This window comes from Silurus meridionalis, chromosome 24 (genome assembly GCF_014805685.1).
Source record: "Silurus meridionalis isolate SWU-2019-XX chromosome 24, ASM1480568v1, whole genome shotgun sequence".
In the NCBI taxonomy this organism is placed as follows: Eukaryota; Metazoa; Chordata; class Actinopteri; order Siluriformes; family Siluridae; genus Silurus; species Silurus meridionalis.
The window spans coordinates 12369071-12392389 of NC_060907.1; the positions used below are offsets into that span (position 1 = coordinate 12369071).

At 34.8% G+C, this 23319-nt stretch overlaps 1 protein-coding gene across 1 annotated transcript; it reads left to right on the plus strand.

Annotated features, from left to right (window-relative positions):
* Window positions 1-457: 457 nt before the first annotated feature.
* On the plus strand, window positions 458-23317 carry col17a1a (collagen, type XVII, alpha 1a). The gene is made up of 47 exons (XM_046838349.1): window positions 458-482; window positions 2635-3063; window positions 3281-3323; window positions 3636-3667; window positions 4235-4282; window positions 4511-4645; window positions 5014-5109; window positions 5420-5488; window positions 6034-6108; window positions 8227-8280; window positions 8364-8519; window positions 10290-10331; window positions 10529-10660; window positions 10772-11041; window positions 11142-11192; window positions 11302-11328; window positions 12348-12374; window positions 12470-12532; window positions 12782-12886; window positions 13244-13306; window positions 13528-13617; window positions 13701-13736; window positions 13820-13855; window positions 13947-14009; window positions 14177-14212; window positions 14290-14361; window positions 14444-14470; window positions 14600-14635; window positions 14758-14793; window positions 15389-15472; window positions 15600-15635; window positions 16072-16147; window positions 16275-16342; window positions 16642-16704; window positions 16804-16845; window positions 17233-17274; window positions 17398-17496; window positions 17628-17675; window positions 17766-17885; window positions 18088-18192; window positions 18304-18414; window positions 19563-19703; window positions 21120-21233; window positions 21852-21986; window positions 22141-22218; window positions 22988-23068; window positions 23191-23317. Exons 1-47 carry the CDS (start codon window positions 458-460, stop codon window positions 23238-23240), a joined length of 3867 nt encoding a protein of 1288 aa, XP_046694305.1. The 3' UTR covers window positions 23241-23317.
* The last annotated feature ends 2 nt before the right edge of the window (window positions 23318-23319 follow it).

Consider the following 23319-nt stretch of genomic DNA (forward strand, 5'->3'; position numbering starts at 1 on the left):
GTCTTAGATAAAAGTGTTTTGTCCCATAAAGGTCACACTATAACTACAACTACAACTATAACTATACCTACTTTTGTTGTAACTTTGTTTTTATTATAACTTTAAAAAGACTGTGTTGTCTTTTTGTCAGGATAGACTGCAAATTATTACCTAAATACAGTTTTGTTTGAAATCAATGCATCAACTTTGAGAGCAAAGATTATTGAATTTTTTTCATTTTTATATAATCTACAACATTTGACACAAAAAATACCTTTAGAATTAAAAAAAAGATAATTCGTGTGTAAGGTTTCATATAGATGCTGCCTCGAGGAGACGAGTCGTGTTGAAACCTGCAGTATTTGAAATGCGTATCAAGGACGATTGATGCCATAGCTAAAATTTCTTCATAGGGTGTGTAAGGCTTTGATTACTTTACTTGATCAAGTGTAGCTCAGGCGGGGCAGAGCTCTCTAGGATGGAGTTTGTGCCTACCAAGAGTGGTGAGTGTATGCTTTTAATAAACATAGAAACAAATTGACATCTTTAGGTGAATTATCACTTTACAAAACTTGGTGCAGTGTAGTGTATAAAATAGAAAGCAAATTTCAGTGCTACAATAAAAACATTTTTTTTATTGAGATTTTAAGGTGGAACAAATATAAGGTAATATCATGCATAATAATTAAAAAAGCATTTAGTTCTCCAGTTTGTGCATAGATTTTATAATTCCATCATCTGTCATATGAAACTGTTTATACCTTTTCAGCATTCATATTCAGAGATTTTATTTTATCACAGTAAGATTAAAACTGGAGACTGTGTTATTGTTTGTAATAGTGATCATTCATTGATTCTTTGAATTGGTGAAAATTTGGACAATCTCTGATCAGCTCTTCTTTGTTTTGCTCCTAAAATAGTGAACATGGAATGGACAATTTAATCACAACCAAGATTTTGAATGCAGAGGGAGGATCAGGTGTTTCTGGGAAAGGTAAGGGGGAAAAAACAAAGCTCATATATTAATATATGAAAAAACTTAACTGTAAACTGAAAAGAACAGCAATAATGCTTTTATTAGAATAATAGAATTATGTAATAACTATTTAGTCTTTAACATATTTGAAGCTTTTTTCTTTATTGTGGAAGTTTAGCTCAGAGTGACAACAATTTCTGAATGAAATATTGTTTGTACACATGTACCATAATGAACATATTATATGAATTATATAACACGTACCTTTTATAGCCGTTAATCATAATGCATTGGGTTAATATTGTAAAAGTATATTTTAGTATGTATATATATATATATATATATATATATATATATATATATATATATATATATATATATATATATATATATATTTTAGTATGTATATATATATATATATATATATATATATATATATATATATATATATATATATATATATATATATATATATATATATATATATATATATATATATATATATATATATATATATATATATATAATTATATTATTTTTATATATTTTATATTCTGCACATTTACAGAAAGTGTGACCACCACAACAAGACTGACATCCCTTCCTCCAAGTAAGTGTAAAATATTAGTAATTTCTCCAGCTCTTCTTACCCTGTTTTCAACAACACAGTCATAAGAATTCTCTCTAGCAGCTGTTTAGGGAAATTTCTGCCATTATTATATGTGCTGTTATAGTATTTTATTAGCTTTAAAGAGCCAATGTGAATGTTGAGTTGAAGCAAAAATAAACAATAAACTTTTATTTTTATGAATATGAAGCATAACTTTATTGCTCAAATATTATTTTTATATTATATTTCTACATAAAATCTCATACAACAGTTTCAACTTGTTGTTTCTTGCAAGCCCAGGGAAATAAATGCATTTAGTTTAATCTTCAGTATTTATTTAATGAATTTTATTGATTCTAAGTGTCCATTATTCTTGTATCTATAATAGGAAGTTGATGAGTATGTGAGTTAGAAGCAGTATTGGACCAGCATGCGAAGTACATTTTAGCAATTTGTTGAGTGTGTGTGTGTGTGTGTGTGTGTGTGTGTGTGTGTGTGTGTGTGTGTGTGTGTGTGAATCCCAGAGGGCAGCAGTAGTTCAGTGAGTACACAGCGGGTGCTCACATCTACCTCTAGCTCTGGTTCTGGTTCTGGTTCTAGTTCTGCTTCTGGAGGAACAGTGCTGGTGGAGAGAAGGATCATCACACAGTGTAGCGGAGGAGGAGGAGGAGGAGGAGTTGGAGGGAGTAGCAGTAATGTCATATCCTGTAAGCAATATTTTTTTTTACAGTTGGTAATTAAAAAAAAAAAAAAAAAAAAAAAAGGTTTGCTGATTTTATAGTTTAGTCAGAATAGTCAGAATGGGAACAGAAACAGGAACAGGAGTAGAGCCCAAAACTGTAGTAGCCCACCTGCCTCTGTGTTCTGTTTCTACTCAAAACACAGACTCTCAAAATGACCAACAACTATAAGCCTGATATTGTAGTCTTAGTATCAGTAAAATTATTACTCAGACAATTAGTTTGTAACATTTGAACTTATTCTTGTTCAACAACAGTAACCTTCATGAACATGCTTCCACATTCTTATACTTTATACTATTTATGAGTTTGTCCTTTATCATTCTCAGTAGCTGGCTCAAGTAGCAGTGCGGTGCAAGTTGTGAGCAGTGGCTCCTCTGTCACTTCATCTTCAAGTGGAGCTGCTGGAGGTTTGGGAGCTTCTGGTTTAACCTCATCCATCATTACAGCTGGAGTTCCTTCAGGAGCAGGCGGAGGTTCTGCAAGCACTTTCGAGTCCCGTACCTCCTCTCAGTTTGTGTCCAGCTCTTCTGGTGACTTAGGAAGTCATTCGCTCGGTTCAATGAATCTATCAGGGGGTGGGGTTCACTCGTTGACCATGTCTTCTGGAGGAGGGACTTTGCCCACCTCTATGTCAATGGGAGGCGGATCTACTAAATACACCTCCTCTTCTGCAACAAGTGCCATGAAGAGTGCTAGCTACTCCCCAGTCACACAGAGGAAAAGCAGCCTGACCCTGCGCACTGCAGGATATGAAGGTGACTTATAGCTTGTGACATCTGACCATTAGCTTTTTCTATACTGGTCTAAACGGTGCATTGTTAGAGTGAGAAAGAGAAAGAAATGATAATTGTGATGATTGTGATTGTGTCAGTTTTATCATATTTTTTTAAACAAGAAAACATGCAGACTATAAAAATACACCTAAATTTATACTGTATATTTTAACTTCAACAATTAACCAATTTTTTTTAGGAAGCTCCAGTGGCAACTCCTCTCCTGAATATACTAGGAAAGAGTACGGTCAGTGTGTTTTCAAGCTGAATAATAATAAGAATTAGTAAAAGAAGAGAAAAGAAAAATAGAAATAAGAATTAAATTAGTGTTGTAATATAAAAAAAAATATTTTTTTTTTTGTATTTTAGATTCGATTTAAACACACAAATAACTAGCTGAGCAAATAAACAAAAGATTAAATATCTTCATATTTTATTCATATAAATAGAATAAAAACAACATTTCAACACATTTTTAAAATATTTTATTACGTTTGTGCCAATACAAAGACTGGATTACAATTTCATTTCACTACAGCAGCAGCAGCAGCAAGTGCAGCTACCAGAGGACGCACCCAGACAAGAGGTATAAAGAGTGTAATATAATTGTATATGTACATTGATCAGGCATAAATTTATGGCCACTTGCCAAAACAGTCCTGACATATCAAGTATTAACAGCTTTAACTTTTCTCAGCAATTTGAGCTACAGAAGCTCGTCTGTTGGATCGGACCACACTGGCCAGCCTTCACTCCCTTGACTGCCCACGAACCTGTTGCTGGTTTAACACTGTTCCTTCTTTGGAGCACTTTTGATAGATTCTGACCACTGCAGACCAGGAACATCCCACAAGAGCTGCAGTTTTGGAGATGCTCTGACTCGTCTAACCATTGCAATTTGTCAAATTCTTACGCTTGCCCATTTTTCCTGCTTCTAACACGTCAAATCTGAGGACAAAATGTCCACATGCTGCCTAATATGTACCACTCAGTAACAGGTGCCATGATGAAGAGATAATCAGTGATATTCACTTCACCGGTCAGTGGTCATAAAGTTATGCCTGATCACTGCATATCAGTTGTTGAAGAAATTTAATGAATGATGAACGAATTCTGAAGTAATAAATACATCAATTGATTTTTATCCTTTTAGAGAGCGAGATCAGAGTCCGACTGCAGAGTGCCTCTCCATCCACTAGATGTCAGTAAAAGCCTTGTAAACAAGTGAAATGTTTGGATTGTACTAACCATACTTCTAATCACACTTTACCATTCATTTAATGTCAATTAAGTCATAAGTCAATCTAAACCACAGGCATCACCTTCTGACCTGCTCTTAATCAGTCATAAACCTTAATGGTGTTAACAGATGAATGTGTGTCTCTCTTTCTCTTTCTCTGTGTATATGTGATTGTGTGCATTTAATTAGGGACTGAACTGGATGATGTGAAGAAACTTCTTAAAGGAAGTCGCTCCAGTAGCAGCAGTCCTCCTCGTTCTCCCACAAATACCCTGCCCATTCCTAAAAAAGCAAGCGTGGACACACGCATAGAGAGCCACTCAGGTAACACACACTCATGCACAGTCTAGTGATGGGTCGTATTTAATGTGTTTCAGAAGAACGAGCCGTGTCAAAGAGTGATTAGTTTATTTTCTACTTTAAATTTAGCATACAGACACTGCACAGGAGTGCTGGGTTTAACAAGACATTGACTAATACAGACATGATACAAGAGACTACACAGAGTAGACAGTACTCATTGGCCCATGATTGGTTGAGTCCCATGAAAGGGATATAGTGCAGTGATTGTCCTGTTAGTTAAAGAAGCATATTACTAGTATGACTAATATGAAATGATTTCACATGTAGGCATTAAAACTTCTATTCACAGTTCAAGTCACTAATTTGTCTGTAATATATATTTATGTCAGGTTATGACAGCTCTATCCTGGAGTCTGCATACAGTACATATGGCTATCACACCAACCCCAACAACCTCAGCCCCGGCTCCACACTGCAACACAACGGTGAGAGTGTGTAGCTGTGTGTGATGAATTTCTTAACTGAAGCATTATTTTTCTCTTTTCTTTTATTTGAACTTTGCTGCTGAAGACACTGTCATTTTGCGATTTTTCGAAATGATGTTACATCAACTATGATTAAACTTTTTGTCATCCTGTCTTCTTAAATACAATACACTGAAGATATACTATACTAATTTCTATACATATATAAAATGATCGATGTGAAGAAATAACTTTTTTAAATCCAAATCTATTGAAGCAACTGCTTGTTTTGTGTCACTGGTGCACTTATTGGTTTTGGTGTGATTTGTAGTGGGACTGCAGAACAACATGACCATGAACTCCTCAGCCATAAGCAGTGGCCTTTCTGCTGGGAATGCAGGTCTCTGTCACAAATATTTTACACGCTTTATGATTTTACACAAAATATTTTACAGTTTTAAGTAATAAACTCAATGGGATATGAAAACCAGAATGCAGACTAAAGATAACACAGGTTATTGGGTCATCATTTGTTGTGCAGTAAACCTTGAAACTTAAAAAAAAATGTTATACACATGTGATGCTTTATTACAACTGATTATTTATCACTAATAAAAATAAATCTATCTTGATAGGTAGCTAGCTAGCTAGATTGTTAGATAGACAGATCACTGGATTTACTCCAGAGGATTAATTACAGTAGCACAGTGTTAAAAGCAAAATATAATTACATTATAAATGAATCATAACAATAAATAAATATAAAGATCTTTATAAAGTAGTAATCGATACACTGTGAGGTTGTGATGTGGAAGTGCTGCATGCTGATAAATGCTGTAATTTTATGTCTCAAATTCATTGTCTCCTGGTTTATAAAACATTTAAACAAACTTTACTCATGATGAATAATTAACATGATTCCTACTTGATATTGTTTTTTTTCAGTATATGGGATGCAGAATAACTTGGCTGGTGGTGGCGGATTGGCAGTCACAGCAAACGGGATCAGTGTGGCTCCAGGTGAGTGCAGTGGACAGTGAATAGTAATATTTCTCTTGAGTGTAACTGACGTGTTGCATTGCATTTCAGTCTTAAGATCTGGTTTATTTGCTGTCATCAGGGAAGTCAGTGTCTTTTATGTGTGACCACAAATGATGGAAAATTTGTAACTTGGTCCCATGCTATACGTAAAAAAATATATAAGTAGTCCCGCATGCAGTTCCATAGACTCGTAAAGAATAAAGAATATGAAAATTGCATTCTGAACTCAGACTGCACCCAAGGCCTTCTGCATCCCTGACTTTACTAACACCCTTATGGCTAAATGAACACAAATCTCCACAAGACACCCCAAAATTTAGTAAAACATCTCCCAAGAAGTGTGGCGCTTATTAATAACAATACACTATTAATATTATAATAGTCTAATCGCTGTTTATAGTCACAGAAGAGTCAATGTTTAAAAAAAATAAATAAATAAAGACATTCTCACTTTTGCTGATAGAGTAAAGAAAAAGTCTGTTGCTGGTCGATTGCAGTGTGATTCCATACCAGGTTGGACTTATTTAAGTTTAGCAAATAAAAAAAAGTACCAGCCAATCTAGAAAATGCTGTGAGACTAAATTAAAAGACTAAAAATGTTTTAACAAATGACACCGACCCTGCACTACCCTGTTATATCGTGTTTCAATGCAGGAGAAGTCTCATTCTCAAGTCAATACCTATTAAAATATCAGACTATTATTAAAAAAATACACAACAGGGTCCTATGTAATATTTAAACATTTGGATATGCTTTTAAAATGTTCTGAAAACTTCAGTCTTTCCTGAACTGACACAGGTTTGTCTTTTGCATGTGCAAATATCAATATGCAGAGGAAAATGAAGAGATGAAAAAAAAAGTAATACATGACCTGATAATAATGACCTGGATGCAGATTTTGATGGCAGTCATCTGATTTATTGCTATTAACAATACACTATTAATATTATAATAGTTTACTCACTGTTTATAGTCACAGAAGAGTCATTGTTAAAAAAACAATGAATATGTGACAAATAAAGGCTATTCTATTTTAATTGGAATCAATTGCTTATTTTATATTTATTTTTTTACAACATACGATTATCCACAGCTTGATCATTGTGTGATGTTTGCCATATAAGAACATTAACATATATTGTCAAAAGATTAGACAATGCAGCTTAAAACTACATGATTATGATCATGATGAACATAATTATCGATTATCGATAATTTCCTAAAATCAAATTATTAATATATCTTCTTCTTCTTCTTCTTTCGGCTTCTCCCATTAGGGGTCGCCACAGCGGATCATCCGTCTCCATACCCCCCTGTCCTCTACATCTGCCTCTTTTACACCAACTACCTGCATGTCTTCCCTCACCACATCCATGAACCTCCTCCTTGGCCTTCCTCTTTTCCTCCCTCCTGGCGGCTCCATCCTCAGCATTCTTCTACCAATATAATTCATGTCCCTCCTCTGCACATGTCCAAACCATCTCAATCTCGCCTCCCTCACCTTGTCACCAAAACATCCTACATGTGCTGTCCCTCTAATAAACTCATTTCTAATCTTGTCCATCCTCATCACTCCCAACGAAAACCTTAACATCTTCAGCTCTGCTACCTCCAGCTCCAACTCCTGTCTTTTACTCAATGCCACAGTCTCTAAACCATACAACATCGCAGGTGTTACCACAGTCCTATAAACTTTCCCTTCACTCTTGTAGATACTCTTCTATCACAAATCACTCCTGTCACTCTTCTCCACAAATTATTAATGTATAATGTACAAATATTCAGAAATTAGATTTTCCTTCTTTTATTTTAGATAAATTCAGTCTATACAGTATTTACACTTGCAGCATTTAGCAGCTGTTTTTTTTCAAAGTGACTTCCAAGTATCTTATATATTTACCTGAGCAGCTGAGAGTTAAGGGCCTTGCTCAAGGGCCCAGCAGTGACATTTTGTTTTACCTTCTGATCAGAAGCCCAACGTCTTAAACGCTGTGTAGTCACATTCGGCAGAACGTTCCAGAGCATCAATATTACTAAACATGATTAAATGTATTTAATACAAATTGAGTGCATGATTGTTTCTTGTTTTCTCGCAGTATACGGAGTTCAGAAGAACATTGTGAGCACTACAGCTTCCACAGCTGCTACAGGTAAGACAGGATGATATTTCTTCAGGAATGTGAAGTAACTAAATCACTGTCCGCCTACTGATTCTCTTGCGTTCATATTTTAGTTGCCCCAAGCAGCCCTGTCAGCACCGACGATGTGTTTGTTAAGGATTACAAGTTCATGTTGCTGGAGAAAGACAACGTTCCAGTAAAGAAAGAAAGCGAGAGGCTGATTATGTCGAAAGACACTGGAAAAACGTTCACTTCCACCAGTGGACTAAGTAAGAAGCAAAAAATATGAATGCTAATATTACACTATCACTGAACATCTCTTCACTATGTAGATCTGAGATCAATACTGAGAGTAAATATTAATTATATTTTAGGCTGAATATACAGTAAAACCATTAAAGAAGAAAGTTATTCTACTTTTAGAAAGAAAAACGGAAAGCCTTTGTCTATGATTGACAGCTGATTCTCTGATAAACTATTTTGGTTAAAGGCGTTTAGTTAATGAATGCGATAAATGACTTGTGTCACTCAGGACTTAGTTACTAAAGATTCGAGTGTGAAAAAGTTGTGCAAAATTCGAAAACGTCCATAAAAGCAGATTCACTAACAGGGTCTGGTGAAGATTATGACTTGCTGAGTCAAATAGCATATTTGTGGTTTAGAGGTTTTGCTTGTTGTGATTAAAATGCAATTTGTACAGCGTATGAGTAGCGTTTGGTTTCTACTGTGTCTATGCAAAAGATGGAGAGGAGTCCATGGATAATAGAGTACCTTCACACTTGTGATGTCAAACCCTTCAGAAAAATACTGATTGATACAGATATTGTTTGAGCAAATAGATATTGAACCCCGTCACAGTTTTCAAAAACACAATTTATACACTTTATAGCTCTGAGGAGCTTTTACACGTGTCAGAACTGAACTCAGAACTCATGTCCTTTGAAGTGAAAAAGAACCCAGTTTTCTTTACATTCATATATTTTGTATTAGTTTTTGATTTAGAATGCTTCATTAATCCCATAGAGAAATCGCTATTTATTTGCATATCTTAGTGTTGTAGGAAGGTCAGAGCACAGGGTCAGTCATGTTACAGCACCCCTTGAGCACTGAGGGTTAAAAGCCTTGCTCAGATGCCCCAAGAGTTGCAGCTTGGCCATGAAACCCTGATCTTTGGATCAGTAACTCAAAGCCTTAACCACCTTAACCACCACCTTCTCTGGTCCTGGCCCTGTCCCTGAAAAATGCTTAGGTCCACTTAAACAGTAATGGGGCTCAGTTGTCTTTGTGTCCATACCTTTGCTTTGTTGGGTCTGTGGGTGTTTGATACTAGATTTGTAACACAGTCCATCTTTCAAATTTGGACAATTGCAGGCTCAACTGTCCATCACATTTATGGTCCAGCAAAAGCAGCCATGTTGAATATCACATTGTGTGTTGGAAAAAAAAACCATTCTCAAATATCTCCAAACTAAGTGCTGATTCAGTTCTCTTTAATAGTGTTTGAAAATCCATTGAACCATGAACAAACCTCTGTAAAAAAAGTGTTAAAACACCCTAAAATGCATACGGTACTTCATTATATTAACATGCATCTATTTATGTCCCCAGTAAGTAGCTAAGAAGTAGCTTCTGAATGTTTTTTAATATATTTATCTAAATAATTGTTACATACTGAAAAGCTGTTATTTTATAGCAAATCTGCCCTTTTCAGCTAATTCATTGTGTCTGAATATTATAATGTAATAAGCTATATTTCTATTTTTTTTATTTATTATTACAGCAGCCACATTTTCAGATGACTCGCTGAAAAGGGAGAAAAAAATGATCTCTGGAACCACAGAAACAGCTACAATTGGAAATGGTATATATATTATTATAAATAAATAATTAAATAAATAAATAATAATAATAAAAAATTTATATATATATATATATATATATATATATATATATATATATATATATATATATATATATATATATATTTTTTTTTTTTCCCCAGCATAATTAAAAAAAAAATTATTTTTTGGCTTTTGCAGGCATCAAGGTTACCTCAACAAAAGACAAAGCCACATATGCAGGTATTTTACTCACATTAGCTGTGAAAAACTTAAAGTTTTTACATGGTTCTGGTTCCTTTATTTACAAATTGACTACATTATAACTATAAAAATTATATTTTAATCAAACAAAAAATGACATTTCTACCAAATTCAACAGAAATTTTAGTTTTCAAATTATTTTAGAGTATAAATTAATGTGCATTTTTGTGTTGTAGAGATTCGCAAAGATGAATCTGAAGGAGGTGGGATGGGATTCTGCTCCTGTTGCACATGGTGGAAATGGCTGCTTGGATTGCTGCTGGGATTGCTCTTACTGCTGGGTCTTCTTGCTGGACTCATCGCTCTGGGTAAGACAGCAAAAATGATTATTCTTTAGATCTTCATGACTCTCAAACTGAGTAGCTGTGGCAGTCTGTAACCTGTTTCTGTTCTGTGTGTGTGTTTTGCATTGGCTCCAGCTGAAGAATTAAAGAACCTAAAGGCTCGTGTGGATCGTTTGGATGGCGGTGGGAGCACCATATCCTCTGCTCACAATAGCCGCCTGTCAGCGCCATCCTCTGTGAACATTTTAGATCCACTGGATACTGTACAATATGAACGCACCCCTATAACACGAACAGAAAACACCATACAACTAGGGTCTGACCCAGTGCAGCCCGACCCAGCCACTCTGCAGAAGACCATAAAACAACTCGTCCATTCTGAATTACAGTCAGAAAGCATCAGAGGTACCGGGGTTCTTTAAATGGCTGTTTATTTGTATGTTTGATGTAAACCTGTGATATTAGTGAGCTGTTTATTTATGTTCATATTTAATTGTTCATGTAGCTACACTGGCCTCCTCACTGAAAGGAGAAAGAGGGGAACCTGGGGTCAAAGGTCAGATTCCTTTTACTTTGAAATGACTTTTATATTCAGGCATCATGAAAATGGGATGGAAATAAAAAAACTCTACTAATTCTACTAAAATGGTGCATTTTTTTCTCAGGTGACCAGGGAGCTCCTGGAAATAAAGGTAGGGTTTTTCTACCAGTGTCTAATACTTTTTTCTCGCAGTACTAACAAACACTTTTGTACCAAAGTCCTAAGAGGCCATACATTATAATATTTTCTTATTTTTTGTGATCTCAGCATAACAAATGTTGTTTTTTTTTGTGATCTACGTGCCGGCTGTCACAAATGGTTATGGTTATTATCCCTGATGAAGTACCGATCACGAGGAAAGTTTATTTGGTCAAGTTTACAAGAAAATTAACTCCTGATCATGAGAAAACAACTCTTGATACGTCAAGATCACGAGAAAATTAATTAATTTTTACATGTTTAATATGTTATTTAACTTTACAGATTTTTTTTAAATAAACAAAAAAATACAAATGAAGACAGCAACATCTCCCAAAATATCTGCTCATCAATACAATCAAGTTCCAAATTAAACTTTCAGTTGCTTTTCCCATGGATGCACTACATATATATATATATATATATATATATATATATATATATATATATATATATATATATATATATATATATATAAAAGCTAACTATTGCATATATGCATGTGACCAACCTTGCTCATGTTACTTAAAATTAATTGTTTGTTGCACAATTCTGGAAAAAAAGAGAAAAATACAAGCTATTAGTCATTGATTTATTATATTCAAACTTGTATGCACAGTGGCATTTGGAAGAAACACAAAAAAATCTTTGTCCTACCCACACTGAGTGGCATTAGATTATTAGGTGATATATTTAGTTCAATTTCTTTTGTAAAGCACTTTTAACCATGGATAATGTCCCAAAGCAGCTTCACAGATATAAATTGAATTTAGTGAATACTACGCTGCCATTTAAATGAAAAACAAGATATTCTGATGTTTTTACTGTGCTGACAAAATTGTATTTTTTGTTATGTCTAACGTTTAATGTATATCTAGTCATCTTAAATCAAAAATTGCCCATAGCTATTATTCAAAGTTTATAATAATGTTTGATCAAACTATGACTATATTTGAACAAATTGTTTTTCAGGTGATGCAGGATTTCCGGGAGTGCCAGGTAAGATATCCATCATTCCCACATCTACACAAAGTGGCAGGGTTTTTTTTTATATATATATATATAAACTAATCATCAATTTCTCTTTCCATCAGGCCCTTCTGGTCCTCCTGGTCATCCAGGCCAAGAAGGTACAAGAGGACCTAAAGGAGCTGCTGGTAAGGTGCAGCTAATACAGCTTTGCTGAATACCCTTGTATGGTACAGTGCTTGCACTTGAGAAAAGACCTTGTTTTATTTTGTCCTTTATATATCAGGCCTGTTTCACAAAAATGGTTTTTGAATTTTATTTTTTATATATATATAAAAGTGTAGATATTATGTACAAACATACAAACAGTACTAAAGAATGAAAGTCTTCTGGAGTTCAAGGAGTTGTATTATATACTGTATTGTGTTGCAAAACAGGTGAGCCAGGACATGATGGTCCACCAGGACAGAGAGGTCGTGAGGGGCCAACAGGACCTAGAGGAGAACCAGGGCCTTCTGGAGTTGGTGAGAAAGGAGAGAAAGGTAAGAGCAATAAAACTAGACTGTTATAGCTCAAATACTGTTAAAGATCATGAAGGGAATCATTGTATCTTATCTTGTGTCATTTCATCGCATACTATTTTATCTCAAGCCATTCCATTCAAATCCCACATCATGTTTATTCCTTTTTTTCTTTGTAAAAAGTAAATCTGTTACAGTAGCTAGTTCCTAGCAAAATAATTTAAATGACCAAATCTCTTACCACTATTATCTTTGTGCATCTTTTGTCTTTTTATTACTGTTTTTGGTGGCTATAATGCAATACAGAACTGTATAAATTAACTGCAATTTGGTAAGTGTTTTAGATGTTTTAGATGTTTTGACTCTTCCCTGTTCCAGGGACATCTGGAGAACCTGGACCAACTGGACCTGCAGGACCACCTGGACCTATGGGACCCAGAGGTAAAGTCATCAAGTTTAAAAATATTAATTGGTAATTAGAGAGTGTGTGTGTGTGTGTGTGTGTGTGTGTGTGTGTGTGTGTGTGTGTGTGTGTGTGTGTGTGTGTTTTAGCAACCCTTAACTGATTGTTTTAACTAAGTGGAAACAATTATGGGTCAGTGCTTTAAATGTAATAATAATCTTATATGAATAAAAGTAATGTATAATATATCTCACGACAGGTGAAGTGGGTGCACCAGGCACTGCTGGTATTCCAGGGGCCCCTGGTCCTCAAGGCTTCCGTGGTGATGCTGGTGATCCTGGAATAAAAGGTTTCTATGTGTTCTAAATGTTGTGTGTTTCATTGGAAATATTTCTTCAAGACTTTTACGTATATTTCTGCATTTCTTTGTAGGAGAGAGAGGATCTGCAGGACCTCCTGGAGCTAAAGGTTAATTCAAAGCTGATTAACAGATTTTAAAAGTCTAGGTAATACATTTTTCCACATTATAACTCTTTTGTCCCCCACAACAGGTGATCAAGGAGAGAAAGGACCCCGTGGTGTCACTGGTATGTAAAATGTCTTCAAACTGAAAAGATAAAATCACTGGAAATGATATAATTCATGATTTGGTATTTATTCAATAATCCACTTTTGCAGGAGAACCAGGGCAGCCAGGCCCCATCGGTCCGCCCGGAGAGAAAGGACTCAAAGGATCAGCAGGTAGCTCCTAGGGGCATCAAACCACTAGATAACACTAGTGTGTGTTTAAAGAACACATTCTGACCACACAGAATGAAAAATTCAACAGCACACAAATGTTTTTAGGCATTTTAGTTGTACTTTAATTACAGTCTAGAAAACAGCATTAATCTGAAATCATTTTGCAGGTCCCCCTGGACCAGATGGTGCAAAGGGAAACCGTGGTACGTTCAAGATCCATCAATCTCTTTTTTCCCCCTGAATTTTATGAATGTTATACATGCCTCCATTTCAATTTAAGGGGACCAAGGACCATCTGGTTTGCCAGGTCCACGTGGACCAGCTGGACCTCAGGGAGATGCAGGTGTTCCAGGTACTTCTATCAACTTCGTTAAAGATCTCAGCCTAATAGTACTTAAACTTCATCAAAAACTAATTCATGTCTATATTATCAGGAACTCCGGGGCTTCAAGGACCACCAGGTAGGTTTTGCCTTATAATTAGTTATAAAATATTTGATAATGAATTTGGTAATAAAAAAAGTAGTTTAAAGAAATGACCAATTTTAAATGATTAAAATTTGATGTTATGATATTTTCATTTGTGTCTAGGTTTGCCAGGAACACCGGGTCAGCCAGGGTCTAAAGGTAACATCAATGCATACTTTCTGCTCTATGTAATTCTTTTGCATAGTATTAATAGATCTGAGTAATATAAAGTGCTCCAGTGCACTGTTAAAGGTCCCTCGCCTATTTTTGTTTTCTTTCAGGTGAAGCAGGTGAACCTGGAAGAGTTGTCACTGCAGGTGAGAGCTTCTCCAGCCTTGGTTATTGAGTCAATTTTAAGACACTATCTTTCTTACATCGTAGAATTAATAATTTCTATAATTTCTTTATGTTAATGATACTCTTAGACGCAAATGCAGGTTAAAGAATTTTTTGTTAAACCAAGGACAGACAAAACTAATTCGAAAGATGTAAGGCTTGGTCATAGTCATGGTTATTAAAAAAAACAGCAAAAATCAGGTAAGTTACAAAACAAGGCAAACTGGGTTAAGCTAGGGTTAGAGTTGAACAGAGAAATGAGTTAAGCGCAAGAGCAATACAGTTCATTGTGAATGGAATTAGATTATCTTTTTATTGGTGTGTGTGTGAGTGTGTGTGTGTGTGTGTGTGTGTGTGTGTGTGTGTGTGTGTGTGTGTGTGTGTGTGTGTGTGTGTAAGATTGAACACAAGTGTACTCAGTCAGTAGGTCAGTGACTATGAGTGTCGCAGGATATGTATTCCATAACAGCCATGTTTGTATGCCCTGTTACTGGAAATTGTAGTTGGGATTTTGTTAAACTGTGATAGTTATTCAGTTCAGCATTTCATCTCTTCTTTCTCACCTTTCTCTGGTAGGCTCTGCTTCCAACACTGTGGCTATTCCTGGACCCCCAGGACCTGCTGGACCTGCAGGTCCTGCTGGATCCCCTGGACTATCAGGTAAGAGCTTTAACAATAGTTAAAATAGACAGATTTATATTTTAATACATTTTGACTAATACAATTCGATAACTAATTCAAGATTTTGAGGTATGGAATCATTAAAAAGATTCTTGTTTCTTCTCAGGTCCCATTGGCCCTGCTGGTCTTCCTGGCCCTGCTGGTAAAATGTTTTCAGCAATTTAAAGATATGGAAATTAATACACTGTATTACCAATAATGAAAACCAGGATCCATGCATTCTTGTTTCTTGGTTTGGTTTTTAGCTTCAAAACAAGTAGTACACTGATTAACAGTAGTATGAATGTGAAAAGAGGTAGGGGAAGTATGGTTAAAAAAGTATGGATAGACATGCTGCAATAATATATTATCAAATCAGCTTCTTTCAGTACCTTTCTAAACTGGGGGTATGTTGAACCACAGCCTGTTGCATCACACCACCAAAGATCAGTTCATTTTGGTCATAACAATAGCAACTGTGCAGAAACAGGAACATTAGTTGGCTAATGTTGTTTTGACGAATCAAACTGAGATTATGTCAAAATGATTCCAATTTCCTCCATGATTTCTTTGCACTGACATGCAAACTATTCTTACAGGACCCAAAGGAGAAAGGGGTGAGAAAGGTGATGATGGTGAACCGGGCATTTCTGCTAAATCTGTTGAAAGAATCAAATATGAGCGTAAGGCATCACTTTTCTCATCTATGTACTATTTCTATGCCAGCAATTAAAGAGATTCTACAATTTCATATTTTTAAAGTACTTTCCGTAAACTAATGTCAATTTGACTCAATAGCTACTGCTGGTCTTCCTGGCCCTCCCGGCCCCCCTGGACCCCCTGGGACACCTGGAGAGCCTGGGAAACCTGGTAAATTAGTGTTTTTGATATTTTAAACAAACATACAAACAAATAAATAAATAGTTACCATAATAACATTATAATTTCATTTGGGGTTTTTTTTGCAGGTGAGGGCAAAACTGGACCCCCAGGACCACCTGGAGCGCCAGGCAAGTTCCATATTGATTTAACAGTGATCATTTAACTCTAAGTCCAGTACAGTGTTAGAGTAGAAGTGAAGAGTAGCCTGATTTCATTTTCCTTTGGTTCTGTAAGTACCTTCATTCTTTTTCTCTCTTTTTTTTTTTACCTATATTTGTCTTTTTTAGGTGTTGGTCTCCCTGGACCACCTGGTGAAAAAGGTGAACCAGGAAGCTTTGTACCCAATTCAGGTAAAATTATTAGTTAATCAGTTACTGTGCATAAAATAACATTAGAACTTACTTTAGTGCAAATTATTATAATGATATATATTTTTATCTTTTTAACAGAAACCTTTTTTGCTGGACCCCCTGGGCCTCCTGGACCTCAAGGTAAAGTATACACATGAAAAACAACAAGCAAAGTTTTACAGTCATTGTACATTAATATGATAGTATATATTCATATTTATTTATTTATATATTTATTTATATTTTCAGATGTAAAAGCTTAGAAATAAGAAGTTCGTATTATTTATATTTTTCCTTAATTTTCTTCTTGCTGCTCTTAAGGCTTCAGATGTATTATGTTTTTAGATTTTTATTTTTTATTTTCTTAGAAAAACATAATTATAACCCATATATACAATATTATACTTAAAAATAGGAAACTAATTATACATTGTGGATTTTAAACTTCATATAATACTCTGAATTAGGAATTCTACTTTATAACATTTTTTATTATTTATGATTCAATTTGATTTCTTTCTGTTGTAGGAGAGCCTGGCCATCCTGGACTACCAGGAGAACCTGGAGTTGGTCAGAAATCTAACTTTTACATTTTCAACATTTTTGAAACCAAATGTTCTGTATAGATATTAATAATACTGAATATTACTAATAATGTTTTAAAAAAATTTTCCTATGTTCTATTTAAACCAGGTTTTCCAGGACCTGAAGGCCCAAGTGGACCCCCAGGCCGTGATGGCTTACCAGGCCCACAAGGACCACCAGGCCCTGGAGGGCCACCAGGTTCAAAAGGTATAAAACAGTCCACGTCAAATGAAACCTGATGCGGAATTCATAACATGAAAGCCAAATATGGCTATGTCTCTTCTTATAGTATTTGTTCAGATAAAAGTGCTAACTATTTAAAAATTTATTAATTGTAGGTGATGCTGGTGTTCCAGGAGCCCCTGGCATTCCAGGATATTCTTATAGTAGGTTGGAATTATTGCGCTGAACCCTTTGAACTTTTAGTTGGTAGTAAGTAATATTTATTTTGTGTAACTCTGCTTTTCTATTATAAGGTGCGGGCAGAAGCTCACCTGGATCACCAGGTCCACCTGGACCTCCTGGGCCTCCTGGACCTCCTGGTGGAGGCTCTGGTTCTCCAGATGTTTCTCAGCAGCTTAATGACCTTCTCAGAAGTGAGCATCTTTCATTTGGTAGCAGTTTTCTGCCAATAAATATTTATATTTGGTAGAAGCTTTACCCTATTCTCCTCTGTTTTGGTTAGAGAGACTTTAACTACATTTCTATAATCAGAAGATTTATGTCTAGATTTGTTATTTGCAATTTGACCACTGAATAACATCAAGCATTGATCTTGTATTGCTCTATTTTATAAAGATGATGGCATTAGGGAATATTTCGCTGGTCCTCCTGGGCCCCCTGGACCACCTGGAAGTATATCTGATGCTGATTTGGCAAACCGAATAATCAATTATATCCAAAGTGAGTTTTTAGAAACAATTATTAAGTTAATGATATTATTCTTAAGCAATCTTTATAAATATATTTAATCTGTCAAACACAATTATAAACTTTCTTTGCGGTTTGATGCAGGGGAGGAGGTAAGACAGTATCTGGTTGGTCCCCCAGGACCACCTGGAACTCCAGGTATTCCAGGCCTTAGCCCTCAGGAAGTAGCTGGAAGAGTCCTCAATCTTATGAATGGTATGTTTTCGTAAGTAAAATGTAGTAAATCAAATTAAAATACTCCTGTTTTTGTCTATAAAGTGAAAAAATACCAAATTTTACTTTTTGCTTTTTGTCAAAAATAAAGGAGAATAATATGTAAAACTATGCAAAAATTATTACCTTTAAAATGTTTTGCCATTTTCTGCCGTAACAGTATGTTCAATACAAAAATCTACACTTTTATTATAAAATGTTCTCTATTTCTGTGCCTGTTTGTAGACCAGGGTATGCTGACACAAACCGGACCCCCAGGTCCACCTGGTCCTCCAGGACTTCCTGGATCACCCTACAATGATCACCCACTTTTCCTACAAAGTAAGAGCCCATAACTATCATCACTACTATGATCACGAGGTTCACTAGGCTACTAATATTTTGGTACTATATGAAAGAAATTATAATTTAAGTGCCTGGTGAAGATGGTGGACATTGGCTGCTCTACCATATAGATGTTATACGTTATAAATAATATACATATAGTGATATTTATGTTATAGTTTTAGATTTTTATGCCACACGTATATATTGTTGATTCCTAAGAGATAAGAGATACCTTTATTCGTCCCACAGCGGGGACATTTCTGTGTCCTGTAAAAAAGAAATATATATATATATATATTGTATTTATAAATACAAAAGAAAAAGACCTCCAATAAGTAGTTATACTTTCAAACATATTGCACAAAGGTAATAACCTTGGACAATTTTATGCAATAGTTTTAATAATTAATTTAATAATTAGTTACATGGGCAACTTTTATAACTATTATTGTAGTCTGACCTTTTCTCTGTATCTGTTTTTCACTGCTGCTACAAATTTCATCCTGCTACATATTCATTTCTCTTAATATATATACCTTAATATGTATAGATTTTATATTTCTTATTTTTATTTTTACTTTAATCTTTACTTGATCTTTTTTTTTAACTGTGAGCAACTGCAACCAAACACTTTCCGTATGGGATCAATAGAGTATTCTAGTTCTGATTCAAATTTCTTTGTGTATAAATACTGAACATATTATATATTTATTTTATCATACTTCAAAATCATAATTTCAGAAATTCATGGATTTGATACTAAGTTAAAATGGAATTTCATAATTAATTTTTTTTGCTTACAGATGCTGATTTTAGAGGACCACCTGGTCCTCCGGGGCCCCCTGGACCTCAGGGTCCTCCTGGAATGACAGGAGGTCTGGTGTCATATGCTGAAAATGCAAACCAAGCACCAATTCGTGCAGAACTGCAGGAATATCTAAAGAGTGAGTATGCAGTATAGTAGTGCAGTATGCAGTATACTTACAGAATAATCTGGAAATGAGCTAAATGGTTAGTTGAGCTTAATTAGAACTGCAAAAAGAAATATCTAAAAACAGCACCAACAATTTGTCAGTTTGAACATGAAGCATTTCATTGTTTCTGACGTTTTGACCTTTGTGTTAGTGTCTTTGAGTTATACTCAACTCTGATAGAAGTTTATAATATTAACATGATGCTGTGGTCAGTGATGGACAGTAATAAAAGTTAGTGTAATTTGTTACTGTACTTAAGCTTTTTCACGTATCTGTATTTTACTAAAGTATTTCTATTTTGGTATACTTTTTAATTCAATTCAATTAATTTTTATTTGTATAGCGCTTTTAACAATGAACATTGTCTCAAAGCAGCTTTACACAGATAATGTGGTATTAAGTTTTTGCTTTACTTCAATACATTTCAAAGTCAAATATCTTACTCTTTACTCAACTACATTTTGTGAAATCAGTTGTTGCTTGTTTATTAATGATAAAAACATAACTGGTCAAACACGCAGCAAGCCACCAATCAGGGTCGAGCACGTGCTCTGTTTTGAACTTGTTCTGATTGGCGCTTGGTGGCATCTACTTATCACTAACATACATTTCAGTGTCAGTTCAACAGTAAGCAGAACATTATGAGAGGAATAAATAATGTAAGAAACTCCAGACTCCAAATTGCCACAACACCCGTGGCCTTATTTGTGAAATCTTTTTGAAGTAGTTGAATTTTGTGCTCATGATAATTTTAATAGATATCCATCAGTGTTTGACTGATTAATATAATTCTATTAATCTTGTCTTGTAACAAAAATGATAGTTGGAACATTATAGCCAAATAAAAATCATAGTACTTTGGATACTTAAGTACATTTGAAGGTGAATACTTTTTACTTTAACTCAAATGAAAGTTGAAAGATATATAAGAAATCACTTTTACTTTTACTGGAGTAATATTTTACCATGTGTATCTTTACATTTACTCACATATATGGTTTGTGTTCCACCACTGGTTCCAGCAATCAACTATTGGTGTGGATTAATCGGCAAAATCGATGAATCAGTCTACCATTATTGAACACATCTGGGTTGCTGCACAGAACATTAAATAGCCATAGATTTAACTGCAATCCTCTTGGTGCTTAAACACTATATTCCAATGCTAAAGTTTCTGGACTATTAATCACAAATGGCTTCATAATCACACAGAGTGAACAACCAATTTAGCTCTCTTGGAGCTTCAGTTACAAATGGCTATGGCAGAGTTGTGAATCATAGTGATAATATTTCAATTATTTTTTATTTTGTTTTATCCACAAGTTGTAGTGAATATTATTTAATAGAGCTTAACAGTTTCCTTACCTTGCATTATGTTTTCTCCAGGTGGCAGGGTGTTCCGTGAAGAGCCAAACCGTAGCTATGCAGAGACCAAACAATTACCTGTTGACACTATAGACTATCCCAGTATTGCAGAACAAGTAGTGAAACACATCAAATGTAAGTTACCAAAAATTGTCAAAAGGCTGAAGAGTCATTTTACAGAGGCAATTTCTTTTTTCATTTTTTTTTTACAGGAATCAGTGTGTTTATTTTGCTTCTTCTGGAGTGTTTTGCCACATGCCGAAATTATGTAATGTCATGTATTTCATGATTCTTTTGTTATCACACTTATTTCTGGCAAATTTTGTAGTGTTTCAGCTTCAGGGCTTATTTAGTGCTGAGCGTTTAGGCAGATCTTGACTGCACTAAATTGCTCTAGTGAGTTAAAAAGAGCATCACTGTGAATGTGTGAAAGATGATCTATGAAGGAGTGGCTTTTTATTGTGCGTATTCCTGCCACATAGCCAGCGTTCCTGTGTTAGGCTCAAAATCGATTGTGAACCTGCCTGACAGAAAGCAGTTACTGAGAATGAATTATTTTGGTGGAAGGGCAAAATAGGATGCTGTTCATGGTCTACTGTGTATGTTCCCCATTCAGGGTAGTTTCAAAGCTCATTAATTGTGTAAAAAAGACCATATCCTTGTCTTCAGTGTTTATACACATCTTTTCAGTAAGTATGCTGAGAGGTAAATAGGAATGACATAGTAATCACTATGTGTCTGGGTTTTTTATAGCTCATCGCTTACTGTTTTGGGATCTCAAAGATATCCAAGGGCCTCCTGGTCCTCCTGGACCTCCTGGACGTCCTGGAATCAGCCATGCATACAGTGCTTATGGCAACATGACGGAGATGATTAAATTGATTAAAGGTACATTTTACCATTACTTATCTTTATAAACGAAAAAACATAGTGTAGTATGTACTTTATGTACTTTATGTATTACTTAAAAGTACAAACTGTAAAGTACATACTGAAAAATTTGTTCTTCACCCTAAATGACTAACTCATGTCAATTTTCTAGACCACGGCATAGTTGGACCACCAGGAAGACCTGGGCAGAAGGGAGAAGTTGGATATCCTGGTCCCAAAGGATCAAGAGGTTAGTAATTCAGCAAGTTCACAAGTTAACACATTGGGTTTAGCTTAGGGGTGAATTGGTACACATATTCATACAGGGCTTTCGATTCAGCACACACGTGTACCGAATGCAAACCTTTTTACATGCAGACCATAGTTACAATCTGAGTTCCCTCAGGAACCTATTAAGAGGCAGACCACAAGTTTGTTTAGTCTCTTTCTTGCACTTGGACTGAATTTTTATAATTATTATTTAATATTATTATTATTATTATTATTATTATTATTATTATTATTAAACTTAAAAACCTACACAACATTGTCAGAGGTATAAAAGAAAACTAGTGTTAGTGCAGTGTCACTGTGACTATTTACTTCGTATCGGAAATAAGATTTGTTTTACGCATAATATCCAGGAAGGTGGATTCTTTTGCGTTTTATGTCCTTGAAAGGAGAAAATCCTGACAATTCCACATATCGAGCGAGTGAATGAATAAAGGATAGAAATAATGAAGACATTTATTAAAGTATGCTAAAATAAGTAAAATAGTTAAGTAGATCATATCCTTAGAAAATGTTATACTAAATATAAAACAAACACACATACATCTCTGTATTACCTACATTAAGTCTAACAAATATATTTTTTTATTTTTTTATTTTATTTAATCAATTTAATTTGTGGCAATTTAATAGATTACTTAATTTAATCAAAATATTAATTCAAAATATTCAACTTTTTTCTGTCGTTCTGAACAATTTATTAAACTGCTGTATTCTGGTATGTTCAGGTCCTAGAGGGGAGCAAGGCATCCCTGGTCTACCAGGACTTCCTGGCAATGAGGGACCAAGAGGACAAAAAGGAGAAAACGGTACTGCCTAATTAAAAAAAATGTTTGAAATATTCTTCATACTGTTACTGACACTATGAAGCACTGTTCAACAATTTAATGTCTGGGTTCATTAAGACATCTTTTGAAAAATCTTTTTTCAGGAGAATCCGTCTACATGAATCACAGAAGAAACAGAAGCACAGGTGTTTAGTCTGACAAGCAAAAAAACAATTTTCATCAATTTCATCATTCATGAATCGATTTTTGATTATTGCAACTTTTGTAGTAAC

What these genes read in the sequence shown, in the direction of transcription:
- col17a1a (XM_046838349.1), top strand. Translation starts at nt 458, where the DNA reads ATGGAGTTTGTGCCTACCAAGAGTG. An exon ending in CCTGAATATACTAGGAAAGA is followed by an intron (nt 3,324 to 3,635) that starts GTACGGTCAGTG and finishes AGCAGCAGCAAG; the next exon opens with TGCAGCTACCAGAGGACGCA. An exon ending in AGGGCCACCAGGTTCAAAAG is followed by an intron (nt 17,497 to 17,627) that starts GTATAAAACAGT and finishes TATTAATTGTAG; the next exon opens with GTGATGCTGGTGTTCCAGGA.